General features: G+C 47.7%; 1 protein-coding gene across 10 annotated transcripts in view; it reads right to left on the minus strand.

The window, feature by feature from the left end:
- The window catches only part of GRAMD1B (GRAM domain containing 1B), a 112059-nt gene that overhangs the window by 13252 nt on the left and 71943 nt on the right, over positions 1 to 26864 (minus strand). For 9 of the 10 annotated variants that reach the window (XM_085560395.1, XM_085560394.1, XM_085560397.1 and 6 more), the window contains 12 exons: positions 23518 to 23538; positions 14253 to 14337; positions 11733 to 11836; positions 10813 to 10908; positions 10412 to 10492; positions 7860 to 7975; positions 5875 to 6031; positions 5123 to 5312; positions 4069 to 4212; positions 2447 to 2565; positions 990 to 1132; positions 294 to 397 (listed from right to left, as the gene is read on the minus strand). In XM_085560395.1, coding sequence (XP_085416521.1) covers positions 294 to 397; positions 990 to 1132; positions 2447 to 2565; positions 4069 to 4212; positions 5123 to 5312; positions 5875 to 6031; positions 7860 to 7975; positions 10412 to 10492; positions 10813 to 10908; positions 11733 to 11836; positions 14253 to 14337; positions 23518 to 23538 — 1360 coding nt within the window. The remainder of the gene's footprint in view (positions 1 to 293; positions 398 to 989; positions 1133 to 2446; positions 2566 to 4068; positions 4213 to 5122; positions 5313 to 5874; positions 6032 to 7859; positions 7976 to 10411; positions 10493 to 10812; positions 10909 to 11732; positions 11837 to 14252; positions 14338 to 23517; positions 23539 to 26864) is intronic. The other variant, XM_085560396.1, reaches the window with a different exon arrangement.

Below are 26864 nucleotides of genomic sequence, written 5' to 3' on the forward strand. Positions count from 1 at the left end.
GCTTTTTATTCTCTTCATTTTGTCTGGCCTCTGTTTTTAGGCAGCCCCAAAAAAGGCATCAGCTGGGCCAAAGCAGCTGGCAGGGTCTGAGAGATTTGTGTTCCACATTCCTTGCACCTTTTACCAAAATTTGACCCCAAAGTGCCTGACAGGGAGCAGGATTTGATGCCCTGATTAATTCCAGCAGGTAATTTACTCCAGCTGTGGTAGCCCCTTTTGTAAACCACCCCAAGGCTGAATCATGCTGCCCACTCGCAGGGAAACATGAGTGCCACTGTCACTGCTACTCTTACCCAAGTGACGGAAATAATCTTCCAGGCCACTCCAAAAATTCTTCTCAATGAAGGATTTCACCAGCCCCCAAGGCTGTTTCCTGTAGCGCAATTCTGTGGAAACCCTGTGAGGAGGAGAAGGTCAGTTATATTCCCCTGGTTTTGCTTCCTGGGGGTGATGTCAATTCACCACCTTTGTCAGTGTAAATCCAGGAAATAATCATGTACACTGTTATTTCTGGAATGCTCTCAGCCCTTCATGCTTCCAGAGGAGAAGCACTGCTGGAAAAGTCCTTCCAAAGGCAGGAAGAGCCCCTCCCAAGAGTGCTGCAGGGCCATTTGGCAGACATTTAGATTATCATTATTGAAGTCACACAGAGTCACATGGATATAACTTTGCCCAGTACCCAATTCCTCTGCTTAGTCCTAGCAAGTTCATCCTGTGTCTATCACAGTCTGCAGATAACAAGCTCTGCAAACCCCTGCATCTAAGAGAGAGGCAAGAAAAATCTGTAAATCCTCTCCCTTATGCAGCTGTAACTCGTCTGCACTGACATCAACCCCGCAGGTGAAAATCCTGCCCCTATTCTTGGTGACAGGAATGTCCCAGCAACAGGACAACGAAAAAACCCCCTCAACCCCTCCTAACACACCCAAACAGCAAAACCCCTTCCCAAAAGTGCTTTTTGCCCATCATTCCCTCTCCAGGAGAGGTACCTGAGTCGGCTTTTGTTTCTGGCGACACGAGTCAACGTGTAGCGGTTAATGGTGTAGAAATAATCGTGGTAGGGGACGTCGTGAGTTAGCACCTCTGCATCTATGACATAGCACTCGCTCTCCTGGCTGGCTTTGTACATTGTCTGCAGGAAAAACAGCATGCAAGGCAGCTCTGAGTGTGGTCAGGAGGCTGCTCGGAGAGATTGGCACCTCCAGCAGCACTTGGCAAACAGGAGACACCCCCACACCCCAGCCCTGCCTCTGCAGCTCTGCTGTGAGCAGCTCACCCCGAAGGGAAGGCAGAGGAAAACAAGGGTTTCACCCAGATGCTTCTCGTGGGCACATTTTAAAAAGGGCATTCAGCTGCTGCCTCCAGGATTTTGTAACAGAGGTGTTACACACAGTGCCATGTGGGGACTGGCTCACTGGGACCTCTCTTCTGGTGTCTGCCTTGTCATGGACTCACCTGAGGTTTGAGCAAAAGTTCTAGCTAATACATTTTCTGGCATAAATGATTCTGTGATTCTAAACACCATAAAAGCACATGGCTTTCTTGTTTGAAGTGCTCCTGGTGTGTTTTTCCCTTTGCTCCAGAGCAAAGCTCGCCCAGAGGACAGACAGACACAGCTCAGCACAGATCCCTGGACAAAGCATGGCTTTTGCTGCAGGCTGCTCCCACTCAGCTCTGCAGTGAGGACACACAGGGGGTGATTTGGTGCTTGAGCCAAACCAGAATTACATAAGCCATGGTTTGTTAGCTGAGAGTGTGCTGTTCCCTTTGCTCATCCCGTTCTTCTCCCTTTTCCTTTCTGCTCCCTTCACCTTTCCTTCTCTGCAGCCCCTCTCCTCACAAGTCCCACCTTGCTGCTGGCATCCTCCTCTCTGAAATGTGGTGCTCAGACCCCTTTTCCTGGCTCTCTCTTAGCAATCCCTAAAGCTCACTCTCAGTATTTACCCTTGGCCACTTGAACACATCTCTGGACATGGAAAGAGGCTTTTCCTCCCTGCTAGATACAGCCAGCCTGGCCCCTCCCAGTGCACTGAAGATCTTCCCTTTTGTATCTTTTTAAATAGATCATCTCACTGTCCTCACCACAATAAAAAATCCACAACACCCTGTAGGGTGTGAGAAGGACAGGTCAGGCAGTAGCTGACTTCCTTGAGTAATATCTGCTGGGCTGAGCACAGCTCAAAAAAACACCAGTTTGGGTGAGAAAAACACTGCCTTGTTCACAAACTCAGCTGCTTTTGGTGGGAAATTTGTGCTGCTTTCATTGCAACCCAAATTTCACTGCTGGCTTAACTATTCATGGCTGCAGTGATACTGGGCAGCAAGTTAAACCAAGGAAATGTGAACAGGAAAATGGGCAGGGATAATGAAAACATGCTCAGGACAAGAAAATAACTCTCAGAGAAGTTTCTACCAAGCGTCCCAGCCCTGCTCCACTGTCACCTACCTGAGTCTCAGTGACTGTGGCAGTTTTGGGGGCCAGAGGGTTGGTGAGGGTGATGGTGTACAGGATCACTCTGGTCTGATTGCCGTTTTCCTCCTTCTTCCAGGGGTGAAAGATAATATCTGAGAGGACAAAACAACACTGCAGTCAAGTAACTGGGGAGGGATCTCTGGTCAGTCCCCTGGGGAAAGGCACAGCCACATAACCAAGCTGGGGATGGGGTTTCCTTCCCCTTGGGGAGCCTGGCTGCTCTAGAGCTCAGCTGAGTGTGAAATAAACAGTTCCTTTGCTAAATGTAAATATTTTCACCTCTTTCAAGGGCAGGGAAATGGGGAGAGCCTGGGGATTTATCTCCCTTAGCAAATATACAGTTACAGGGAAAGGACTATGACATGCCAAAGGATTCTCTCTGCAGCTCTGTCCATGTCAGGTGTGGAGCTTTTCCCTCAGACTGTTAACCCTTGAACAGAAGATCAGGCCTTACGTGATGATAAAATATTAAGAAAATCAGCTTTTTCCATAAAAACGCTCTTCCAGCTGTTGGAAAATGAAACCAGATGGGCACACAGTCCTGCTGCTTTTGGCTACCACCAGCACAGGCCATGTTATCCCAAAATCTGCTCAGAATGTCATCCAAACAGGCAAAATTGTACCTCCGATGTTGGAACTCAAAATGCCCCTCAGAAACTTTTGGAGGTTCCAGGCCCAGGTCAGAAGCACTTGAGACCCTGGCAGGCAGCTGCAAACAGCTGTGATTTGGGGTTTGAAACATGGAATGAGTTACCAACTTTGTAGGAAGAACAAGAAGTCACAAAAATTTAGATATTAAGTAGAAGTAGTCATAAAGTTGAGGGAAGAATTTTTGAGTGCTGTACAGGGGGGTTTTGGTTTTGTACATGGGGGTCAGAGGTTTTAAAATGGATTTGGGATTTGGGCCTGCCCTGTCCTCCCTCTTTCTCCTTCCTCACCTCCATGTTCTTGGTGATGTTGGCACTCACAGATTGGTTTAGAGTAGAAAATCACCATTTAATATAGGTAATAGGCATTGGGAAAACTGTAACCATGTAATACGTAATGTACCATATAAAAGATAGAAAAGCACCATTTAATATAGGTAATAGGCATTGGGAAAACTGTAACCATGTAACACGTAATGTACCATATAAAAGATAGAAAATCACCATTTAATATAGGTAATAGGCATTGGGAAAACTGTACCCATGTAACACGTAATGTACCATATAAAAGATAGAAAATCACCATTTAATATAGGTAATAGGCATTGGGTAAAACTGTGAACATGTAACACGTAATGTACCATATAAAAGACAGCAGCAGCCCTGGCGGGGAGAGAAGAAGCAGTCGGGGTCAGAGAGGATGTCAGGGTGTGTGTGTGCCTCTGCCTGAGCTGTGAGCAAACCACAGCAGCCCAAGGAGAAAATCTTTGAGATAACTTGCAATAAACTGCCTTGAGACCCAACAACAGAGACTGCTGAGCCTTTCTTTGGAAGCACAGGTTGGAGGAGAGACTTTTCCACCACACGGAACCCCTGAACCAGGCCAGGGTTCTGTCACTCCAAGGCAGAGCCCTTCCCCTGCAGCCCTGGGCAGCTCCAGCAGCTCACCAGAGAAGCGGCGCTGCTCCATGAAGTCCCTCTGGAACTGGGAGTCAGTGAAGAGCAGGTCGTAGAGCTTGTCCACGCTGAAGTTGAACACCTCGTTCACGTACTGGCGGCCGTTCAGGTCCTCGTAAAAGGCTTGGACTTCCCCTGTGGGGAAAGAGAGACTCAAGGTCCAGCCATGACCCTCCAGGTGATGAAAAATGTGCTTCCACAGCACCAATATTTCAGAAGAAATCTAAAGGAGGGAGTTCAACTGATGCCTCAGGTTTAACTTTTATACTTTTCACATTCTGTGCTGCTTCAGTGTGTGGGTCTGGGTTTCACATGAGGGGATGCTGAGCTCTCTTCACATAGCAGAGACAAAACAATTCCTGCTCCAGCTGGGCACCAAGGACAAATGATCCAAACCTCAGCCCAGGAGCACAAACACCGTGGGCTGGAGAGAGAAAAACAAGCAGGATGGGACTGATGGGCTGAAGCTGGAATGGGACAATGAACTCCAAGGTGCCAATGGAGCAGAACTGATCCCAGGGAGAGCCCCGGGAGCGCTCGTGCATTTTGGGACCATTTTGGTTCATTTTGGGACCATTTTGGTTCATCTTGAGCTCATTTTGGGACCATTTTGGTTCACCTTGGGTTCATTTTGGGACCATTTGGGTTCATCTTGGGTGCAGCCCTGGCTGGGCTCTGGTGCTGCCCAAGGTGGATCCATGGAGGAGATCCTTTGAATAAATCCCTGCTTTATTCTTTAGCTCTGCCCAGCTCTGTTCTAGGCCAGCCTTCATAAGGCAACAGAACTCTTTTCTTGCACTAACCCCAGGGCAAGAATCTGGGACATAAGAAGGGACAATTAATTACACTGCTTATTTTAGGGACACCCTAAATTTTTTAGGCACATCCTGAAATGTAAACACATTTACTTTCTGCAGCCCACAATGGGAATTCTTTGCATCTGCAGGGTCCAGAAAAGATTTCAGTAGGCACCACTCCATCCCCTGACAGGGAAGGAAGGGATAAGGCAGGAATAGCCCTGATGGAGTGGCCTTTGCCCACGTACCTTCATCGTGGGTGTCTGAGGAGTCACTGAGCTCTGTGGGAATGTCTTCGTTGTCATTGAAGTCCAGGGAGGGGGAGTTCACAGGGCCAATGATGTCGATCTTCTCTCCCATGATGTTGGCAATGCCAAGGTCTTTCTCCACAGGACTCTCTGCCACTGCCTCCTCCTCTTCTGGGAGCACTCCATCGAACTGCAGCAAGGACAGGGCACAACAAGGGCAAGATCAGCACCTGGAAATGGGCTTTATTTCAAAATACCTCACATCTGCGAGCCAATTTCTGAATATTCCTTGAGACATCTGGAAATTAAATAGAGAGAGGAGGACATTTGCCATACATTGTTTGTAAAACCTCCTCTCAAAAAAATCAGTGTTGAAGCTCTGGACACCACCAGGATTTTTGCTCAGACAAGCACAATATTGTCTAATACTGGGTTTGTTCCTGAACAAGCTAAAAGAACCTGAGGTAATATCTAAACAAGGTCTGCTTTGCCATAATACCAGGAGGGTACACACTGTTTTCCAGGGAATAACTGAAGGCAGGGAAGGAATTATAACCCTTTTATATCCAAAACTTTTCATGCAGAAGTATAGAAAGGAAAATGCTCTCACTGCTGAGAGTCCCAGTGACAAAATCACTGACCAAGGACTGAAATCAGCAGGAGCTGGAGGATGAACAAACCTCATACGACCCACGGGGTGTTGGATTTCAGGGAAAACAAATTCCTGCTGCCAGGAGAGGGAGAAAACTCACCGAGGCTGGGGCTTCACTGCTGCCCGTGGAGGTCAGGGTGCTGGCAGTGACAGATTTCTTTGGCAGCTGAGGGCTGGCTTCTGGCTTGGCCTCCATGCTGCTCTTGGAGGAGCTGTCGTTGACTTCATTCTCCTCCACGGGGATTTCTTCGCAGTAGCTGGGACGCCACAGAGAACACAGGTTTTTATGGTTACCCCTCTCACAACAGCTACAGCTGCACACACAGAGCAAGTGAGAATGTTTCTATGAAGTTTCCAGGCTTCCAGAAGCAGGAATGGCTCAGTGCTGAAGAGAGCAAGCCCCAGTTTTTTGGGTGTTTATACAGGGACTGACAAGCATCAGCATTTTTTGGCCGTGCAACACTGCCTGGCCTTGTGACCAGTGGGGTGCTTTGGCATTTCTAGAATTGCTCAGCTGGCTCAGCAGCCATTTCAGTCCCTCCCAGTGTGCCTTAAGTTTCAGCTTTTATATTTTTCAGATTCTGTGCTGCTTTAGTTTGTAAGTCTGAGCTTCACATGAGGAGATGCTGAGCTCTGTGCACAGAGCAGGGACACAAAACAATTCCTGCTCCAGCTGGGCACCAAGGACAAATGATCCAAACCTCAGCCCAGGAGCACAAACAGCGTGGGCTGGAGAGAGAAAAACAAGCAGGATGGGACTGATGGGCTGAAGCTGGAATGGGACAATGAACTCCAAGGTGCCAATGGAGCAGAACTGATCCCAGGGAGAGCCCCCGGGAGCGCTCGTGCATTTTGGGACCATCTTGGGACCATTTTGGGACCATTTTGGGTTCATTTTGGGACCATTTTGGGTCATCTTGGGTGCAGCCCTGGCTGGGCTCTGGTGCTGCCCAAGGTGCATCCATGGAGGAGATGCTTTTTATAAATTCCTGCTTTATTCTTCAGCTCTGTCCAGCCTCTGTCATTAGTATAGATTAATATAATCTAAGACGATATAATAATGCAATTGGTCAGCCTTCTGCAATCATGAAGTTAATGTTAATTATTAGTAGCTAATGCTAATTATTAAACATAATATAAGATGATATAATAAAGCAATTGGTCGGCCTTCTACAATCAGGGAGTCAATGCTAATTATTAGTAGTAAATGCAAATTATTAAATATAATATAAGATGATATAATAAAGCAATTGGTCAGCCTTCTGCAATCATGAAGTCAATGCTAATTATTAAATATAATATAAGATGATATAATAAAGCAATTGGTCAGCCTTCTGCAATCATGGAGCTAATGCTTATTATGACATAATAAAGCAATTGGTCAGCCTTCTACAATCAGGGAGTCAATGCTGATTATTACTAGTTAATGCTAATTATTAAATAGAATAGAGGATGATAGAATAAAGCAATTGGTCAGCCTTCCGCAATCATGGAATCAATGCTAATTATTACTAGTTAATGCTAACTATTAAATATAAGACGATATAATAAAGCAATTGGTCATCCTTCTGCAATCATGGAGTCAATGCTAATTATTACTAGTTAATGCTAACTATTAAATATAAGATAATACAATAAAGCAATTGGTCAGCCCTCTGCAATCATGGATGCAATGCTAATTATTACTAGTTAATGCTAACTATTAAATATAATATAAGATGATACAATAAAGCAATTGGTCAGCCCTCTGCAATCAGGGAGTCAATGCTAATTATTACTAGTTAATGCTAACTATTAAATATAATATAAGATGATACAATAAAGCAATTGGTCAGCCCTCTGCAATCAGGGAGTCACAATGCTAATTATGATACAATAAAGCAATTGGCCATCCCTCTGCAATCAGGGAGTCACAATGTTAATTATGATACAATAAAGCAATTGGTCATCCCTCTGCAATCAGGGAGTCAATGCTAATTATGATACAATAAAGCAATTGGTTATCCCTCTGCAATCAGGGAATCAAGGCTAATTATCCCCCAGCTGGGGTCCGTGGCCCCCTGCCCCGCAGAGCCCCGCACTCACCCCATGGTGTTGAAGTCGTCGTCGGGGGGCACGTAGTCCTCGTCGTCGCTGGTCAGCCCCAGCTCGTTGCCGTAGCACTGGTGCACGAAGTGCCAGAGCTCCTTGGGGCACAGGGGCTGGCGGGACACAGGTCAGCGGGAGAGGTTTCAGTGCCAGAGCACACCGGGAAAGGGGATTCACTGCCGGGAGCAGCGGCTGTGCCCTGAACCCCCGGGGAGTGAGGGGCTGAGAGCCCAGGGCAGAGCCCTGCTGTGGGAGTTCATTTTATTTTATGGAATTCACTGTTATTTAATTATTAGAAATTGAGGGGAGAGCCCCACTGTGGGCAGGCTCAGAGAAATCCTATTTTATGGGGTTCACTATTATTTAATTATTATAAATTGAGGGGAGAGCTCCGCTGCGGGCAGGCTCAGAGAAATCCCATCTTATGGAGTTCACTATTATTTATTATAAATTGGGGGGAGAGCCCTGCTATGGGCAGGCTTGGTGAAATCCCATTTTATGGAGTTTACTATTATTTATTATTATAAATTAAGTATTATATAATATAATATAAGAATCAAAAGGAGTTTGTGTCAGCAGACACCCCTGTGAAACATAAAAAAAAAAAAAAGTAAAATAAAAAGAAAATCAATTATCAAAACCATAGAAAAAAAGCCCAGATTTTAGGGATGCAGGTCAGTGATCACCACATGACTGTGACATGGGGCTCTGAAAAATGGGGCAGGAAAACTTGTGATTTAAAAATGTGGTACAGGGATGAAAGGGGATTTTTACCCCGAAGAAACTTATGACCAACAACAAAGATTTTTTGGTAATGAGGGGGAAACAAACCCAGTGAACTTTTTCTGAGTTGCTGGCTTGAATTTCCTCCCGTAGTAACTGCATGGGATAAGGCAGGAATTTTTGAATTTTTTAATCTAGCTCCCCACAGGAGCAGCCAAAAGCATCAGGGGGGGAAAAAAAGCCTTGTGACTGTTCCACCTCCTTCCCACACACATCAACGCACATCCACGTGTGATCAGGAAAACTGCCCATGGTAAGGTGATCCTTTTCCTCCTAAATCCCAGCCCAGTTTTTGGGACAGGGTTGAAATGTAAATTTTAAGGAATTTAAAGATTTTAGAGGAGCTAAGATTTGAGTTAAAGATAAGCCTCACTAGAGTTAATTAAAATAAATGAGTAGGCCCTGATGAAGTTAAGAGTTAGTAGTTAACTCATAAGTGATTGCTTGTCAGCACAATGTTGAGTTAGCTGGGTTTATAATGAAGAATACACAAACTGACAAAGAGCTTTTAGGAACATCAGACAATTGTGGCCTCCTCTGTTCTGAAACCAACTGGAGACAAGGAATGGGAGTTCTACCAAGAGTTCATTTGTCATATTGGCATTGAAAAGGTGGAAAGGTCAGAAGGAGGAAGACTTCATTGACTTCCTCATTTTGGGACTCCTCCCCATGGAAGGGACACCGACCCATTCCAAGGAACAAACCACGCATGCTGAATGGCTTTTGGAGTGATCAGCAGAGGAAGGGAGGAATGGGATGTACCAAAATGATGAATATGGATTTGTATTTTGGGTATTCAACACTTGGATGGATAAAAGGGCTCTGTAATCACCTGGAAGCTGCGGTGTGGATTTGGGAGTGATCCCACACACAATAAACACACACTTTCTAACTTTAAACTGTTAGAGAGTTTCTGTCTGTCACAGCTGGATATCGGCACTAGATCAATATCCAGATTTTTTAATAAATCAGGGTATTCCCAGCGCTTCATTCCTCCAGCAGGGTCTGAATTCCAGCCTGGACACCCCGAAATGCTGGGAGCACTGCAACATCAGGTTTAGTGCTGCAGGGAGGCCAGAAATCCTCTCCCCACTGTGGAACAGATACTCGGATCAAATCCAGGATTTACAGGGCCTCTGGCACAACAGGAGCAGATTTATTTTAAAATCCAGCCCTCACCCAGGGCACCCTGCACCCACAACTGGTCTCCCTTGGATTTGGGATGCCCTGAGCACTCATTTTCTGTCTGGACCTCCACACTCCTGGAGCACAGATTTACTGAGATCTCTGTCTGCACAGTGAGTTATTCCTGCTGCTTTTTGAACCACTTTCTTGAGGGCTGCATCACTGTGGAATTACAAGAATTAAAAAAAAAAAAATTCCCTCCTGAGACCCTGATTCCTCAGCAGAGGCAGAGTGGCACCTACTGTGTGTGATTTACCCCAGAAAATCGGTGATTTCCCCCAGAAAATTGGTGATCAACCCCAAAAACAGGTGATTTACCCCAGAAAAGGGGTGATTAACACCAGGAAAAAAAAAAAAATCCTTGCAAAAAGAGGGAATTGCATATGCAGTCAAGAGCCTGCTCTGCCTAAACACTTGTGTTTAATGTCCCTACTGCCCAAAACCACTTGTTTAATGTCCCTACTGCCCAAAAACACTTGTGTTTGCTGTCCCTAGGTGTTTTTTCAGTCAGAAGTGATGCTCCTGCCCACATCCATCCCCAGCCTTCCATCCCACCCCAGCTCTGAGCTTTCTCTCTGTACCTTGTCAAGCAGAGCATTCTGCCAGAGTCTGAACATCATCATGTACGTCCTGTCTCGAGCCCCAAAGGAAGTAAAAAAGTGCTGGATGGGGAGAGAGGGAGAGAAAAATCAGCTCAGGAAAAGCCACAAAACAGGAGAAAAACACAACAAGGCTGTTTGGGGTCACTTTCCAGCTGGAGTGAGCCGTCCATCCAGCACAGAGTGAAGCTCTCACTAGGGAGTGAGCACTGGAACAGCTCTGTTAGAGATGTGCTGCTGTAAAACCTGGATATTTCCCCTGGCCCCACACCCCCCATCTGAGCTCCAGCCTCAGCCCAGCTCAGCACAAGCCCTTTTCCCATTTTGGAAGAATCCCTCACACTCTGAGTGCCCTGCCAGCCACACAGGGGTGGCCTCAGTACCTTTTCAGTGTCAGTGCAAACTTGGATGGCATTGGGAATGAGCCGTGCTGTCTTCTCCTTGGTCATGGAGCAGATGTCCTTCAAGCGAACTGTCAGCTGCACCAGGCAGGGAAAAACACCAGGAAAGGGAGAAATTCATGAGAAAGGCAGCAGAAGAGCCAATGTGAGCACAGGCCCAGGGTGAGCAGCAGTGGGAGAGCCTCACCAGTGTCTCCCAGCAGGGAAAAACACCAGGAAAGGCAGAAATTTATGAAAAAAACAGCAGAAGAGCCTTTCCAAAGCCAATGTGAGCACAACCCCAACATCAGCAGCAGTGAGAGAGCCTCACCAGTGTCTCCCAGCAGGGAAAAAAACCAGGAAAGTGAGAAATTCATGAGAAAGGTAGCAGAAGAATCTTCCAAAGCTACTGCGAGCACAGCCCCAAAAACAGCAACAGTGAGAGAGCTTCACAAGTGTCTCCCAGCAGGGAAAAACACCAGGAAAGGGAGAAATTCATGAGAAAGGCAGCAGAAGAGCCAATGTGAGCACAGCCCCAGGGTGAGCAGCAGTGGCAGAGCCTCACCAGTGTCTCCCAGCATGGAGAAACACCAGGAAAGTGAGAAATTGATGAGAAAGGCAGCAGAAGAGCCCTTCCAAAGCAAATGTGAGCACCGCCCCAAAATCAGCAACAGTGAGAGAGCTTCACAAGTGTCTCCCAGCAGGGAAAAACACCAGGAAAATGATAAATTCATGAGAAAGGCAGCAGAAGAGCCAATGTGAGCACAGCCCCAGGGTAAGCAGCAGTGGCAGAGCCTCACCAGTGTCTCCCAGCAGGGAAAAACACCAGGAAAGGCAGAAATTTTTAAAAAAGACAGCAGAAGAGCCTTTCCCAAGCCAATGTGAGCACAGCCCCAGGGTGAGCAGCAGTGGCAGAGCCTCACCAGTGTCTCCCAGCGGAAGATGTTGCTGTAGAAGCAGATCCAGTTCTCGGAGAGGTAGAGGCGGCCCTGCAGGAGAATGTCTCGCTGGAGGGCACATGAGTAATCTGTGGGAGGACAGCACGTGGTCAGTGAGGAGCAGAAAAGCCACACGGTGCCACTGATGCCTTAAGGTTTTTGTGGTTTTCAAATCCTGTGGTGCATTAGTGCATGACTCTAAACTCCATATAAAGTGTAGTTAACTCTTCATGTTTTCGTCACACAAAACAACTCCTCTGGGCCTGAAACTCAAGGACACCCTACAGCCTCAGGTCCCAAAAAGTATAAAGTGGAATTTAGTATATAAAGTATAAAATGGGGTTTAGTGGAGCAGCAGACATTAAATAGAGGCACAGCAAAAGAAAAAAGATTTGGGAAGGGAAGAAAACTGGGGGAATATGACTTCATTACCTGAAGCTGTAATTGGACAATTAACCCCTGATATGCAAATGGACTAAACTTATAATTGTCTGAAAAATTCGTGACCATTTTGGATGTAGCCCCTTGGGGGGGCTTTGACTGCCTTTAATGTACCTGAAGGCCCTTCATTAAATATATCCACTTAATAAATATATGCTTTAAACTTTGTCTGGCCTCTGTTTCCAGGAAAGCCCAAAAAAAGGCATCAGGAGAGCCTAAAGGTGAGGATGAGCATCAAGAGAAATTAACTCTGCAAGGCAAAGGCAGGGCCAGCAGGAGCTGAGCCCCAGCTGCTGCCTGTCCACTGGGCTGTTTCCTCCAAGGGCTTGTCCCAGGCAACCTCTGTCCCTGACTGATGGTCCTGCCTTATCAGCTGCTCACCCTGCAGCATCCCACGTGCTATTTCCAGGCTTCATCTGTCTTTTCCTTTCTGTCTCTCAGTGGCAGTGTGCATTTTCCCCCCAGTTTAAGCAGTGTGGGGCACAGGAAGGGATCACCAGTCCTGTCAGACACAGGAGCAGAGGCATCTCTGTGGCAGGCACATTCTTCTGTCTCTCAGGATTTTTTCATAGAGGAGCACAGAGGAAAGAAAGAGAAAACAATTTCTATTTCTGCTCCTTGTTTTTCCTATGTGGAATGTGTGTGGAGAATTGTTTACCTGGGGTGATGCTTGGTTGGATTCTGGTGAGGATTGTTTGAGCCTGGTGGCCAATCCAACCCACCTGGGGCTGGGCTCTCAGAGAGGGCCACGAGTTGGGAGTTAGATATGGTAATTAGAAAAAGTAGGTTTGTAGTTTTAGTATCTCCTTTAAATAGTATATTAATGCATTATAGCATAGTTATAATAAAGAAATCATTCAGCATTCTGAGCTGGAGTCAGACATCAGCATTTCTTCCCCCCAGGTTCCCCTGCATTTCCAATCCACCTCACCAGCTGTGCAGTGAGGTTTGGGAAGGGCAGTCATGGGTGAGCAGGAGTGTTGGGAAAAGGGAGAAGAAAAAGGGAGGAAAAGATCACATCATCCCCCCACCGAATGACAAAAACCCATCAGAAAATGCAAAACCCATTGGAAATGGGGCTCTGCCTGTGCTCTAGGCTTGTGTCAGTGGCAATGTCTGGACATGAAAGGAGTGAAGGATTTCTCTTTACATACTAACTGTGGTTCTGCTGGGAGATAAACCCAGCCCTGAGAGATAAAAGAAACAACAGGAAGGATCTCATTGATGAATGAATGAAAAGAATGAGAGGGATTTGTTTTTCCAAACAAACTGTGGGGCTGCTGATAAATAAAATTGGACACTGAGAGATGAAAGAAACAATGGGAAGAGCCATAAATTCCATAGGAATTCCACTGATGGACACAAGGAAAAGACAAAATAAAAAGGGGGGTACACATTAGAAAGGGGTTTGTAGTAGGGAAGTCTGAACCTCTCAAGTAACTCAGCTAATGGGGAAGAAAGGGAAATGTGGCTGGGAAAATGGGATAAAAAGGAGGCTGCGTCCTCTAAAAATTGGAGAGACCCCAAGGCAAATGCCCCATGGCCTCTCCCTTTATTCCAATAAAGTTACAGGACTCCTCTGTCTCCTTTTTGGACATAAATCCCTGGTGTTTGTGGATGGATTTCCCGTCCAAGAACTAAAACCTGGCTGGATATGTGCTGCTCTCCTCCCCAAAGCTCCTCAGGGGCTGCCCTTACCTGTCACTATTGGACACGAAATGAGTACACAGAAATTTGCTAAGTTTGAAAGAGAAAAAGACCCAGTTTTATTCAAACATCTGGTATTTATAGAATTCCAAAGGTGACTATGGATTAGAGGATGGAATTACCACTTCTTTAACTACACTGGTCTAAAGACCAATCGATCATTTCTCTTTACCCACAGAGAAATATGTAAACTATTCTATTTAGAAATATGTAAACTATTCTATTTATACATGAAATAGTGTGGGAACTCTGACTCTCAAACATGTAAACATTATTAGAAGGCTAAAGAAATTTTATGAGCACTTAAAAACTTTCAAAAGCAAACGTAACACTTTTAGAAATCAGGGCAACACTCACCTACGATGAGGCGCTCCGTGTCCGGGAGCTGCTTGAAGAGTTTCCTGAAATCCTCGTTCCGCTGCTTGTACGTGGGGCTCAGCACCTGCCAAAAAATAAAGGGGCTGGTGAGGAGAGGGGCAGCCAGGACAGCTGGGACAGGAGTGGGGGAAGCAGGGCCACCTCAGGGACACCAGGAGAAGGGGGGCAGAGGCGTTGAGGAGCTCCCATCACAGCCCAGCGATGGGAGGGTTTGGGTTTTTAGGGCAGGGAGTGAGAGGAAGAGGAGAACCTGGCTTGGGAGAGCCAAGTCCAGGCTGGAAAAGCTGCAGCAGAGAGGAATTCTCTGTCCAAGGTAGGACGTGTGCTCTGCGTGCAGCTACCCCAGGAAATAGGAGATTCATCCCAGAAAATGGGGGGTTTACCCCAGATAATGGGGGATTCAGCACAGAAAACAAGTGATTCGGCACAGAAAATGGGGGATTTATCCCAGAAAATGGGGGACTCAGCAGAGAAAAGGGGTGATGTATCCCAGAAAATGGGGTATTTACTCCAGAAAATGGGGCATTCAGCACAGAAAATGGGGAATTCAGCACAGAAAGTGGAGGATTTGCTCCAGAAAACAGGGGATTCACTCCAGAAAACAGGATGCAGCACAGAAAATGGATTTACCCCAGAAAACAGATGATTCAGCACAGAAAATAGGTGACTTATCCCGATAAACGGGTGATTTATCCCAGAAAATGGCTGATTCACCCCAGAAAATGGGATATTTGCCCCAGAAAACAGGGAATTTATCCCAGAAAAGAGGATTCGGCACAGAAAATAGATTTACCCCAGAAAACAAGTGATTCAGCACAGAAAATAAGTGATTTACCCCAAAAAACGGGGGATTTACCCCAGAAAACAGGGAATTCATCCCAGAAAAGAGGATTCAGCACAGAAAATAGATTTACCCCAGAAAACAAGTGATTCAGCACAGAAAATAAGTGATTTACCCCAGAAAATGGGGGATTTGCCCCATAAAACAGGGGATTCACCCCAGAAAAGAGGATTCATCGCAGAAAATAGATTTACCCCAGAAAACAAGTGATTCAGCACAGAAAATAAGTGATTTACCCCAGAAAATGGGGGATTTACCCCAGAAAACAGGATTCAGCACAGAAAATAGATTTATCCCAAAAAACGGGTGGTTCAGCCCAGAAAATGGGAGATTCAGCACAGAAAAAGGGGGATTCATCAGAGAAAATGGGCGATTTACCCCAGGAAACAGGTAGCTCAGCCCAGAAAAGGGGGATTCACTCTAGAAAATGGGGGGTTTGCCCCAGAAAATGAGTACTCAGGCCTGCCAGAGGAGTTTGAGCAACCACTGTCACCGAGAGCTCAGGGTTCCCCCTGCCCACCCCTCTCCTTCACTTCTCAAAAGGCTTCTCAGTTCTCAAAATCCTCCAGAAAGGCTCTCCCGGGTCCTGACCCGTGTCCTGCCCTTGTTTTGTGCCCTGGCCTCAGGGAAGGGCTCAGGGAAAACGGGGCTGGAGGGACATCGGGCTCCTCTCTGGGGTTTATGGTGACAGCCCACACCTCCTACAGCTGCTCCCGACAGCCACAATTCCTCCTGCAGGCTCCAGAACAGAGGCAGCTGCAATTCCACACCTCCCAGAGAATCTGCAATGCTCCTTCTCCCACAAATGCAGAGAAGAAGCCACCTGGGGCGCAACATTTCCCCTCTTTATCCAACAATCCAGAGGCAGTGATCTCCTAGGGTAGAAATGTGGGAGTGTTCCAGCAAGGGCCCCAAAAATCTGAGATTAGAGAAGGCAGTTTCTGCTTAAGAATGGTGGTGGAGCCACAGGGGTGGGAGGAATACAGAGTTAATTTAGAATTAGCCTCACAGCACTGCAAAAAGCTATGGAGGATCTACCCCAAAAAACAGGGGATTCTCCCCAGAAAACAGGATTCAGCACAGAAAATAGATTTATCCCAGACAACAGGTGATTCGGCACAGAAAATAGGTTATTTACTCCTGAAAACAGAGGATTTACCCCAGAAAACAGGATTCAGCACAGCAAATAAATTTGTCAGATCAGAATTTGTCAGATCAGAAAATGTCAGATCACGGCAGATTTGATGTTGGTTGTCAAATCAGACAACCCCTCACCCCCAAAAGCATTCCCTGTTCCTCACAGCAGCTTAGTGCACTAGAAACAGAATATTCTAGAATATTCGTAGTGCACTAGAAACAGAATATTCCAACAGTTGCTCCAGCACCATGGGCCCAGAGGAAGGGATCTCACTTGGAGTAAAACCTGCCAACCAGCTGATGACAGAAATATGAATTGTACTTACCAAACTCCCAGCCTGCACATCTGGAAAAGATCTTGGTCTGAGAAGGGCTCCAGCAGAAGCCCAAGCCCAAGATTTCCAGGAACAAGCAGACAGGAGGGGGACGGAGCAGGGAAAAGGGATTATAACCCCTGCAGGGCTGAGCTTTGGGCTCAGTGCAGCCCAGCTCAGCAGGAGCTAAAACCTGTCCTACCCAGCAGATCTGCCAGGGTGCAAACAGCTCCGTTTAGAGACACTCACAGCTGGGATTTCATCAGCTCCAGGGCTGGCATTTCCTCGAGAGAAGTCCACGAGTGCCTCTGGGTCCCACGGCAGCCACGGCAGCTCTTGATCCAGGAAAAGATCCCAGAGGGAGCCACACTCCAGCAGGGAATCCATCTCCTTCCCTCCTGCCCAGCTCCCCAGCTCCACTCTGCTCTTCCTGCTCCCACTGCTCCTTGTTTACGTCCAAAGTCGAGAGGGGTGCAGCTCGGCAGGAGTTTGGGTGACGTTAGGTGCCTTCCCCTGCTTTCCTGCCCACATCCAGCTGGTGCCCTGAGGATCTCAGCCAGGATTTGCCCTCCGGAGCACTTTTCCCAGAGAGGCTCATCGGGGTGATTGTGCTGCTGGGCACCCTCTGTGCTCTCCTGCTGCAGCCTCAGCGGCTTCTTGCTGCGGGCATCCCCTGCAGGAGCCCTGGCAGCTGTGAGCAGGGCAGCACCAGCAGCCCCCAAATATCCAGAGTGCCAGATCCGACCCCAAACAGCTCCGGCTGCGACTCACGACCCGGCAGGAGGCAAAGAGCTCCGAGCTCAGCTGTCCCCTCTTGGGAAGCAGAAAAGCAGCGATTCTGCCCCCTCAGGCTCTCCCCTCTGCTCTCCAAGGCAGCCTCAGCCTCTGTGCTTCTCATGGAAGGGAAGATCCCAAAATGACTCGCACACGCTGGGAGTCACTGGAGCCGGGAACGCTGGCGGCCAATGCCCGGCAGTAACCCAGCCCTGCCTCCCAGCAGATGTTTCCTGTCATGGAAAGTTGCTGGACAGAGTGTGCTGAGGAGCTGAGGGGAGCCTGGGACGTGGGCTCCTGTCCCACTCCCTGCACATGGGCTCCTGTGCCACTCCCTGCAACCCTCAGCGCTGACTTTGCTCTCCCAAACGCAGGTGGGCCCCCCTTGATCTGCCCACACTGACTGGGACAGCAAATATTTCTGATATTCTAATATTTAGGAACACCTGAAAGAGGCAATTGGCTGCTGAGGGGCTGGGAACACAAACCCTGTGAGGAACCCCTGAGGGAGCTGGGGGTGCTCAGCCTGGAGAAAAGGAGACTCAGGGGTGACCTTGTCATTCTCTGAACTCCCTGGAAGGTGGCTGTGCTCAGGTGGGGTTGGGCTCTTTCTCCAGGAACTGACAGAATGACAGGACACAGCCTTAAGCTGCACCAAGGGAAATAAGGCTGGATATTCGGAAAAAGTATTTTACAGAAAAAAAACCTTTTCTGGAATGGCTGCCTGGGGAGGTGCTGGAGTCACGACCCCTGGGTGTGTTTAAGACAAGGCTGTATGTAGCACTGGGTGCCAGGGTTTGGTTGAGGTGCTGAGGCTGGGTTGGACTTGATGATCCTGAAGGTCTCTCCAACCTGGTGATTCTGTGATTCTCTAAATTCTGTGATTCTGTATCTTTTCACTGCCCAGGTCAGTTAAAGGAAGAAAAAAAAAACATTCAGGCGTGTGATAAATCAAAATAAAGGATGTGTCTGGGACGAACCAGCCATGGGAGGCCCACACAGGCAGAAATCCTGAGGGGCTGCACCTCTGAGTGTATTTTTGAGCCTACTCTTCTCCCTCAAAAAATAGGATTTTCTAGGATTCATTCATTAGTCAGGTCACTTTGCAAATGAAGGGCTGAATGAACTCCCTGCAGGTCCAGGAGATTTCCTGGGTTCTGGCACTCCCTGTGCCCCTCTGCCCTGAGTCCAGCCTCTCCAGCTCCCTGCCCAGGTGCAGAAGTGCCCACAGCAGGGCACCAGATCTGCTCAGCTGCGAGCAAACACTGAAATAAACCCCTCATTCTTCCAGAAGTGAGCACAGAGATCTCAAAAAGCACCAAGCAGCCAACCCAGCCCTGCAGCAGCTCTGCTTTGCTCCAGGCCAGGGCAGCAATTTGCTCACTGATAAGCTCAAAATCACTGAGGCACAGAGGTGTCTCCACTCAGCTCTGTAGCAGTGCATCCATCTGCACCCCAAGATAAGGGAATAACTAAAAAAAAAACATTCTCTAGCCTGTGAAGGACAAAGAATTGGCATTACAGCCACCTGCACTGCTTTACTGAATGACCCCCTTGGCTGGAAACTCCAAATGGGATTGAATTAAAAGAAAAACCTCTCCCAGCCACCTGCGTTTGCAGAGGCGGTGCCAGCAGCTGTGGGAAGAGCTGAGCTGGAGCTGGAGGCAGCAAACATTAACTGCACTGCAAACACAGAGACGGGACAGGATGGCACTGCCCAGGTGAGGGAACCGCTCCTGGGGAAATGGGGACACAGGGGTCACTCCCCGAGGTGGCATCTCCACAAGGCGACATCCCCATTCCACAACAAATCCTCCACAGGAAACTCCCAGCAAACACTGCTGGGGAAAGGGACAGGACAGGGAACACAAAACCTGAGGAATGCTGAGTCTTGGACAGCACAGAAAACAGGGAGCAGAGATGGCACGAGGCACACAGGAGAGTGGGGAGGAAATCTCAGCCAATTTTCATGACTGATGGACTTCTGTGATTTACATTGCTTCTGGGAAACTACTGGAATAAACAGAACATGTTTCCTGCTTGTGTGGGAGAGTTTAGACCCCACTGAGAGCAGGGCTGGTGTGAAAAACCAGCAAAGAAAGTGGCCACCTGTCCAACAGCACCTCCTCTAAACCCATTCTGGTTGCTCCGATTTTCCAATTTTTTTCCTTTTTCTCTTTTTAAAAGTGAATGAAAAGCAGAGGAAGGCGCTTCAAAGTAATCACTGGGGTCTGGGCTGAAAAATGGGTCTGAGTTCATCATCACACAAGCTTGCACTAAGAGTTTACTGCTGATTTAGTGACTCTACAACCCAGCAACTGGTAATCCACACACTGAAAGTCATGGAAAACCTGACAGGATGAAAAGTGCTTGAAAGGCAGGGAGTTCAGCATTGCTCCAGAAATAATCTGATTAAATGGTTACTGGGAGTTAAAAGATTGTGTTGATTTACAGAGAAAAGGGGGGAAATCCGACAGGATGAAAATACCTGGAAGACAGGGAGCTAAACATTGCTCCAGAAATAATCTGATGAAGTTATTACTGGGAGTTCACCATTATGAAATGGTTACTGGGGAGTTAAAAGGTGATTGTGCTGATTTACAGAGAAAAGGGCTCTTCAACACCTTGCTCACTCATCAGGCCTGGATTTTTGCATTAAACTCCGTTCCCATGATTGCTGCTGCTGAGGGAGCCTCAGCTGCCACCCCTGGGAACGGTGTTCCTGATGTTCTCCCAAAATGAGGCACAATTCCCCTCTGCCTTTATAGGGAACGTTTCACTCCTTCAGCAGCTGAGCTCCCCTCCACTGTGGTATCCAAGAGCAGACACAGCACTCTGAGACCAGCCAGGGCTGATTTCTGACCAGTCTTGTGATGTCTGAGTATTCTCCAGAAGCTCAAGACCTGCTCAGAGTTCCCCACAAAGAACGTTTGCAGCATCACAATCCACAACAGATCCTCAGCCAGCTCCTCCTGCACAGCCTTCCCCTGCATTTCCCCAGAGGACAACTCTGGCCTCTCCCCTTTACCTGCCTCCCCACTGGCATTTTGGGTTTATTTTTGAGACTCTGAGCTGCTGCCAGGCCGAGGGCTGCCCTGTGTGCATGGATTTGTTGGCAGAGCTGCAGGAGCAGGGCTCCTGTGCCACTCCCTGCAAATCCTCAGTGCAGACTTTGCTCTCCCAAACACAGGTGGGGAGGACTAGGCTCCTACTGATCTGCCCACGCTGACTGGGACAGCAAATATTTCTGATATTCTAATGTTTAGGAACAGCTGAAAGAGACAATTGGTGTCTTTTCACTGCTCAGGTCAGTTAAAGGAAGAAGAAAAATATTCAGGCATGTGATAGATAAAAATAAAGGAATACAGAGCAAGGCAGGCCTTGGGATGTAAATGCTAAAGTGAAAATATCATGGATTTAAATCTTATTTCTTCCCTGGTGTCAACTGTGTTTTCTTTAACTTTTCAAGTTCATCATAGTCATTCTCTTTTCTCCTGATGCCTGGTGCTGAATTTAAGAAGCAAGCCTTGCTGCAAGCAGAATAATGAGACACACACCCTGATTTTGGAGTAGGGAACTAGAAGGATTCACAGCCCAAGTGAGGCAGAATGAGGCAGGAAAAGCATGGAAAATTTGGAAGGCTCAGTGACACAGAAATGAGAGCTCTCCATGGTCAGAAATGGGGCCCTTTGCCCGAAACCCAGAGAAGAAAAGGAGAGAATGAGAGAGATTTTATCCCTGGCAGCAAAATATCTCCAGTTTGTCTCTCACTTGAATGGCATCTGCTGGGTGACAAGTGTCTTCTCCCAACAGCCCAGACAGAGCAGCTCCTCCTTGGTGTCCTCAGGGAAGCAGAACACCAATTTCCCACCTTCAGAGCACCTCAGGGGTACAGAGTAAGGCACATCTCTATTTCAGCAAACAGAACTACAAAGGGAGTTTAGCTTTAAGGCCTGAGGTCTGTTTTTATGATTTTTTTTTAAATAATAAATGAATTAGCAAGAATTCCCCACGCAGACACACAGCCCAAAGCAGACACTACTGATGGTTAAACCACAAGTGACCAACTGAGTTTTTTCCCCCCTACAAACCACAGTATTTCCAAACCAAAATCTCCATGTACACAGTTCCTCACTAAAGGTTTGAGAAGCACCTCAGGGATTTTTCCTTTCTACTGACCTTCTGCTCTTCCACCACGAGGACAAGAACACAAAGCAAACCCCAAAACTCTGATTGAATTTATTCCCAAACTGGGGTTCTCTTCTCAATCTCACCGTGCACCTGCACCAGTTTGCATCTGTCCTCTGCAAAGCCAAGCAGAGAAAGCACAACCAGAGAGAGGGGCAGCTCTGCCAAACCAACCCACGACCTCACTTCACCCCTTTCCTCCCACTTCTCCACGGGGCAGGGATGGCAATCCCAAAAAAGCACTGGTGGGATCGACAGGAGGACACACAAGGCAGGAGAAGTTGGTGGCATCTTAAGAAAAAAAAAGAAAAAAAAATAGAGAAAAAAGAATCCAGGAGAGGGGAAGGGAGGGTTCCTACTGGCAAAGAGGAATGCAGTGTTTCAGAGACAAAAAAACCAGTTAAAAGCAGCAAAAAAATGAAAACTGGTGATGCCCTGCAGATCTTCCAGGCCCATGTGATCTTTTAGGGATTATTTTTTGGGTTGGGTTTGCACAGTGCCTGGCACCCAGGGCTGCTGAGCTGTCACACAGAACAGTGTGGAGGGTGTTTGCCCTGGGCATGGTGGGGTTTGTGTAAAATGAGAGTGGGGGAAAGTGAGCAAAGGAAATGGTGAGGTTTCATGAAGAGGCAAATTCCTCTGATCCATTTCTAGAGCTGCCCTCAGAGGGGAGAGGAATGGAGAAACCAGAATGGTCCCAATGGCAGAAAACTTTGCCAAAATTTGCCTGGAAGGAGCTGGCAGAAAAGGGAAACTCTATCAAGGAGTTGCAATAGCAAATTTTTAATGGAAATAACACTGCCAAGTAGGACTGACTGACTTCCTGGAGTCTGTGGCTCATCCATATTTTCACACTGCTGCTTTTATCTGGCCAGAATGTCTCTGCTAACTAGAAAATGGGTTTGTTTTGTTTTGTTTACAAAGGAAAATAATGGGGTGGGGTGGGGAAAACCACAAAAAAATGCAGCCAGTGCTTACTCTCCGGATGTACTGTCTCTCATGCTGAAAATATATGGAGGAAAAACAAGAGAACAGAAAGATAAGATAGAGAGGACATGAAAACACAAGAGACCCACAGAAGCAGAGCACAGCAAAGCATCATGCAGCAGGGAATGGAGCTCAGCAGCTACAGGCAGAAGCAGTAAGAGCCAAAGTCACCTCTAGCCTGGTGACAGACAGGGTTTGGCAGCAGCCAGGTCAGACTGGGGCATCTGCTCAGTCCTTTATCTGCCACTTCTCCACCAGTTTGGCCCGCCTTGGTTTGTATTTTATTCTTAAAGTAAAACATTCTTATTCTTTCATTCACTGCCTCTGTCCCTCTCTGCCTCTGGGGTCTCTTCCTGCCCGTGCTGTTCACACCCAGCAGGTTCCTAACTCTGCCTCTGCCCTCTGTCAAACCCCACCTCGCTGTTTCAGCCAAAATCCCACATTCTGCTGGCCCCCATCCTGCTTTGGATGGCTGCAGGAGGGCAGGAATTGTGGCTGACCATGGATGGCTGCTGCATTTGCCTATGGCTACTTCAGAGCCTCGAGGGTAGGGGCCTGACCGTGCAAAGGTGGCACCGACTTTGTGCCCAGAGCAGAACCAAAAAACACCAAGGCAGAAGCAAAGGGTGGTTGGTGTTTCTCTGGGGTTGGTAGAAAATAATTCCTCTGTGGTCCCCACACCGCCCTGAGAGATGCAAAGGGTTTGCAGGGTGGCAGCTCTGTTTGTCACCACGTGTCACCACATCCCTGCCCCCGTGCTGGGACACCAGAGGTGCAGGATGTGGGGAGCACCACCAGAGTGACCAAAAGGACAAAGCTTCTGCTCTCTGTCTCTGGCATCCCTTTGCTCAGGATGCCAGCCCTCCTTTGCCAGTGCTGAGCCATTTCCAGCTCCTCCTTCTGGAAATGCTCAGAGTGCCCCAGTGCCACTGCAAAGCCCCTTGGCACCTTCCCCCCACCCAGCCCACAGCCACCCAGGGACAAGAGAAACGGGAGTACTTACATTATACCAACTCTGGCTTTTCTGTAAGGACAAAATAAAAGAGAAGCATTAGTTAGCACAGAGATCTTAGGATCAAAAAGAAAGAGGGACAGAGAAAGCAGGTCCAATCTGGTTGGGATCATTAGTGAAGTGAAAGTGGGATTAAACAGAAGATTTCAATGGGTTTCCCAGTGTGGTCTAGCACAGTTATCCCCAGGTACAGGAGCAAGGGACAAATCCAGCAGCAGGAGTCTGGAACGGGAAACAGGTCAGGCCAAGGTGTGCATGTCCACATGCACACACACACAGACATGCTGCCACCTTGTCTGCAGACCAGCAGTGCCAGCCAGCAACACAGGAGCTCATCATCACCACCATCATCATCATCATCACACCATCACCATCACGTCATCACTGCCAGCCTCCTCTTTAGGGGCTTCATTCTCCCAGCTGGTAACACTCACATTGCCCTCAACAGCCCTTGGAGCACTGATAAGGGCAGGGACACAGTTTGGCTCACAAAAGGCAAAAGTTCCAAGGGTATTTTGAATTTTAAAAGGGAGACACACACACACAGAGCCAGGAACAGTGCTGTAGAAAATTGCTAAAGAAGCTAGGCAAGGAAAAAAAAAGGCTGGGATTTTTTTTTTTTTTTCAGCATTTCAGCGCACAGTGTTTTGCATCATCAGCACATGTGATTTTTTTTTTCCCCCATCCTTATCATGGCATTTCAGATGGTTGGAGAGGACAGGCCACACGTCACATTGGAGCACACAAAAGAGCTGGCTCAGCTTGGAAAGTCAATTTTCAGCTAGAGGTGAGATTTATCTGCAGGGAGAGGAAGAAATGAGCTTCCCACTGCAGCCAGCCTGGCTTTCCAGCAGCAGGACACTGAGCTCCTGCATCCAGAGCTGCCAGCACACACAGGAATCCCCCTTTTTTGGGGGGATTTCCCTCATGGCAGTGAAGCCTGGGGGCACCAGAGCCCTTCCCACCGAGGGTGGGCAGCTCCAGCTGTGCTGTCCCCTGTCCCAAACACTTCAGTGGGAGCTGAGGATAACACACAAGGACAGAAGCAATATCTCACTGCCTTTCCTCCTCTGAAGCCATCTTGCTTCTGACCTTGGAGAATTTTCCAGGCTTTGCAGGCAGTTTGAAATAGGAAGGGAAACATTCTGTGCTGTGCCTCGCCACAGAGGCTGCAGGAATTTCACTGGGAATTCCCTGGAATATTCACAGGGGCACAGACTGCCCACCAGGGGCACAGAGGGTGTTCTGCCACAGGGAAGGAGAAGCGTTGATGAGGTCAGATTGGAACAGATTTCTGTGAAGACACGGGGGCTGCTCTGTTCCCACCCCTGGATCTCCCTGCTCCAAGTTCCCTGTGAGCCACTCCAGCCACAAAACCTCACTGGATCCCACTCTTGGAGCCAACCTTTCTGAAGGATCCATTGCAGAGCTCCCAGTCTCCCATGAAAAGCCCCATAGTAACACAGTACACAGGCTAAAATACAAAATTTTGACATTAAAAATAGAACACCCCCATTTCCCCCCAAATCCTAGGGAAAGGAGATGAGCTGGGGACTGAACACAGAGCATGGCTCATATCCCATACTCATTCCTCCAACCTGAGGAATTTCCTCTTAATTCCCACTCTTTTCCATACTTGGCCACACCTGATCCATTCATAAAGGATTGGGTGGAAGTCATCCCTCCCTGCAAGTAGGACGTGGAAAAAAGCCTTATGCAACCCAGACTAGACTAAAAAAAGAAGCAGGGTAATTAATCTGAGCCATGCACACAGCACCTTGTCCTCAGGAGCACAGGGCCTGAGATGGAGTGATTTTCCTGCAGATTTGTTTTGCCATCTGTCTGCCTTAATGAGCAAAAGGCGTAACTCAGAAATTCCTGGGGAAAAAAAGCTCATAATCAAACTATAATTGGCACACACAGAGCAGAGGCACTGCTGTCACTCTGCCTCCTAAATCAGGGTGCCCGTGCTGTGGTGTCAGCATGGCCCTACAGGATTTCAGTCCCCCCCTCCTGCATTCATTGCAGAACTATTTTTTTTCCCCTCCTCACATTTGAATTTCCCTGAATCAAGGGTCCCCTATAAAGGAGCTCTGCAGGTTCTTCTTTAAGCTCTTCCACACAAAAAAATTATACTGATATCCGTAATTATACTGAGGTCTATAATTTTACCAACATCCTTAATTATACCAACACTCAAACCTCAGCTTTTGTCTCCACCAAGTTCAACAGACTTGACCAAAATCCAAACAACCTCAGCCCTTAAATCTCCTTCTAATTTATCTTTGTTTTTTTAAACTCACTGAGAGAGAGATGCAAACTGTGAAAATAAAGAGACAATAAAATGGAGAGGGGGGGAAAAAAGAAAGAAAAAGGAAAAACATATTCTTACTTTGAGCAGGTTAAGTCTGTCATACTGGAAAAAGAAACCATAAGCATTAGAACTGAAAAGAGAAAATAAATAAGTAACAGAAGGAGGGGGTTGCACACAGACAGGGAGAAGATGGGACAGGTTTGCAGAGATGATGCTACAGGAGCACAGAGCAGAGCTCGTGGTTACAAGGGGGCTGTAACCAGGCAGAGCTGTGGGGGAGTGTGAAAAATGGAATATTTTCTCTAAGCCTTGACTTTTTGCCTCTAAATAGTCACCGTTTAGTGACCTGACAGCTGTGTGCAGTGCTGGGGAAGGTTACAGCTCTGCAGGGCACACAGGGCACACACCAAACCTCACCTGACAGCTCCAAACAGAGCTTCTCCCTCCCAGCAGCATCACAGCTCACTCCTGCTGCTCCCAGGGGAACAGAACCCTTCTGCCCAGTGAATGGTGTGCCACAGAGCTCTAGGAGCACCCCAAAATCCCCCTCCCACCAGGGCAAGCAGAGGCACAGAACCAGAGCTCAGAACAGACTCTGGAGCCCTCTCTCCTCATCTGTGCTCCTGTGAAAGCTACGCTGCCCACCCAGCTTCTAAATGGCCACAACTCCAGGAAATTGATGGAATTTCTCCCCCAAACCCTCACCCCAGCCCCAAAGGATCAGAATTTCATTCCCTATTCCCTAAAGGGGTTTTGTCCCACCCAGTGGGAGGGGTGGATGAGAAGACACAGCCAAACTCTTCTCATTGTGGCACACTGGAAGGACAAGGTGCAACAGTCATAAGCTGCAGCAGGGGAAATTCTATTTGGAGAGGAGGAAAAAGCCTGTTCACAAGAGTGGTTAAACACTGGAGCAGGGGTCTGGCCAGGCTGGGGGACCTCCAGCCTTGGAGAGCTGCAAAATGTGGCTGGACAAGGGTTTAGACCAAGCTGGTTAAACCCTGCTTTGAGCAGAGACCTCCTG

The sequence above is a fragment of the Lonchura striata genome, chromosome 24, assembly GCF_050655825.1.
Source record: "Lonchura striata isolate lonStrDom1 chromosome 24, ASM5065582v1, whole genome shotgun sequence".
Taxonomy (NCBI): Eukaryota; Metazoa; Chordata; class Aves; order Passeriformes; family Estrildidae; genus Lonchura; species Lonchura striata.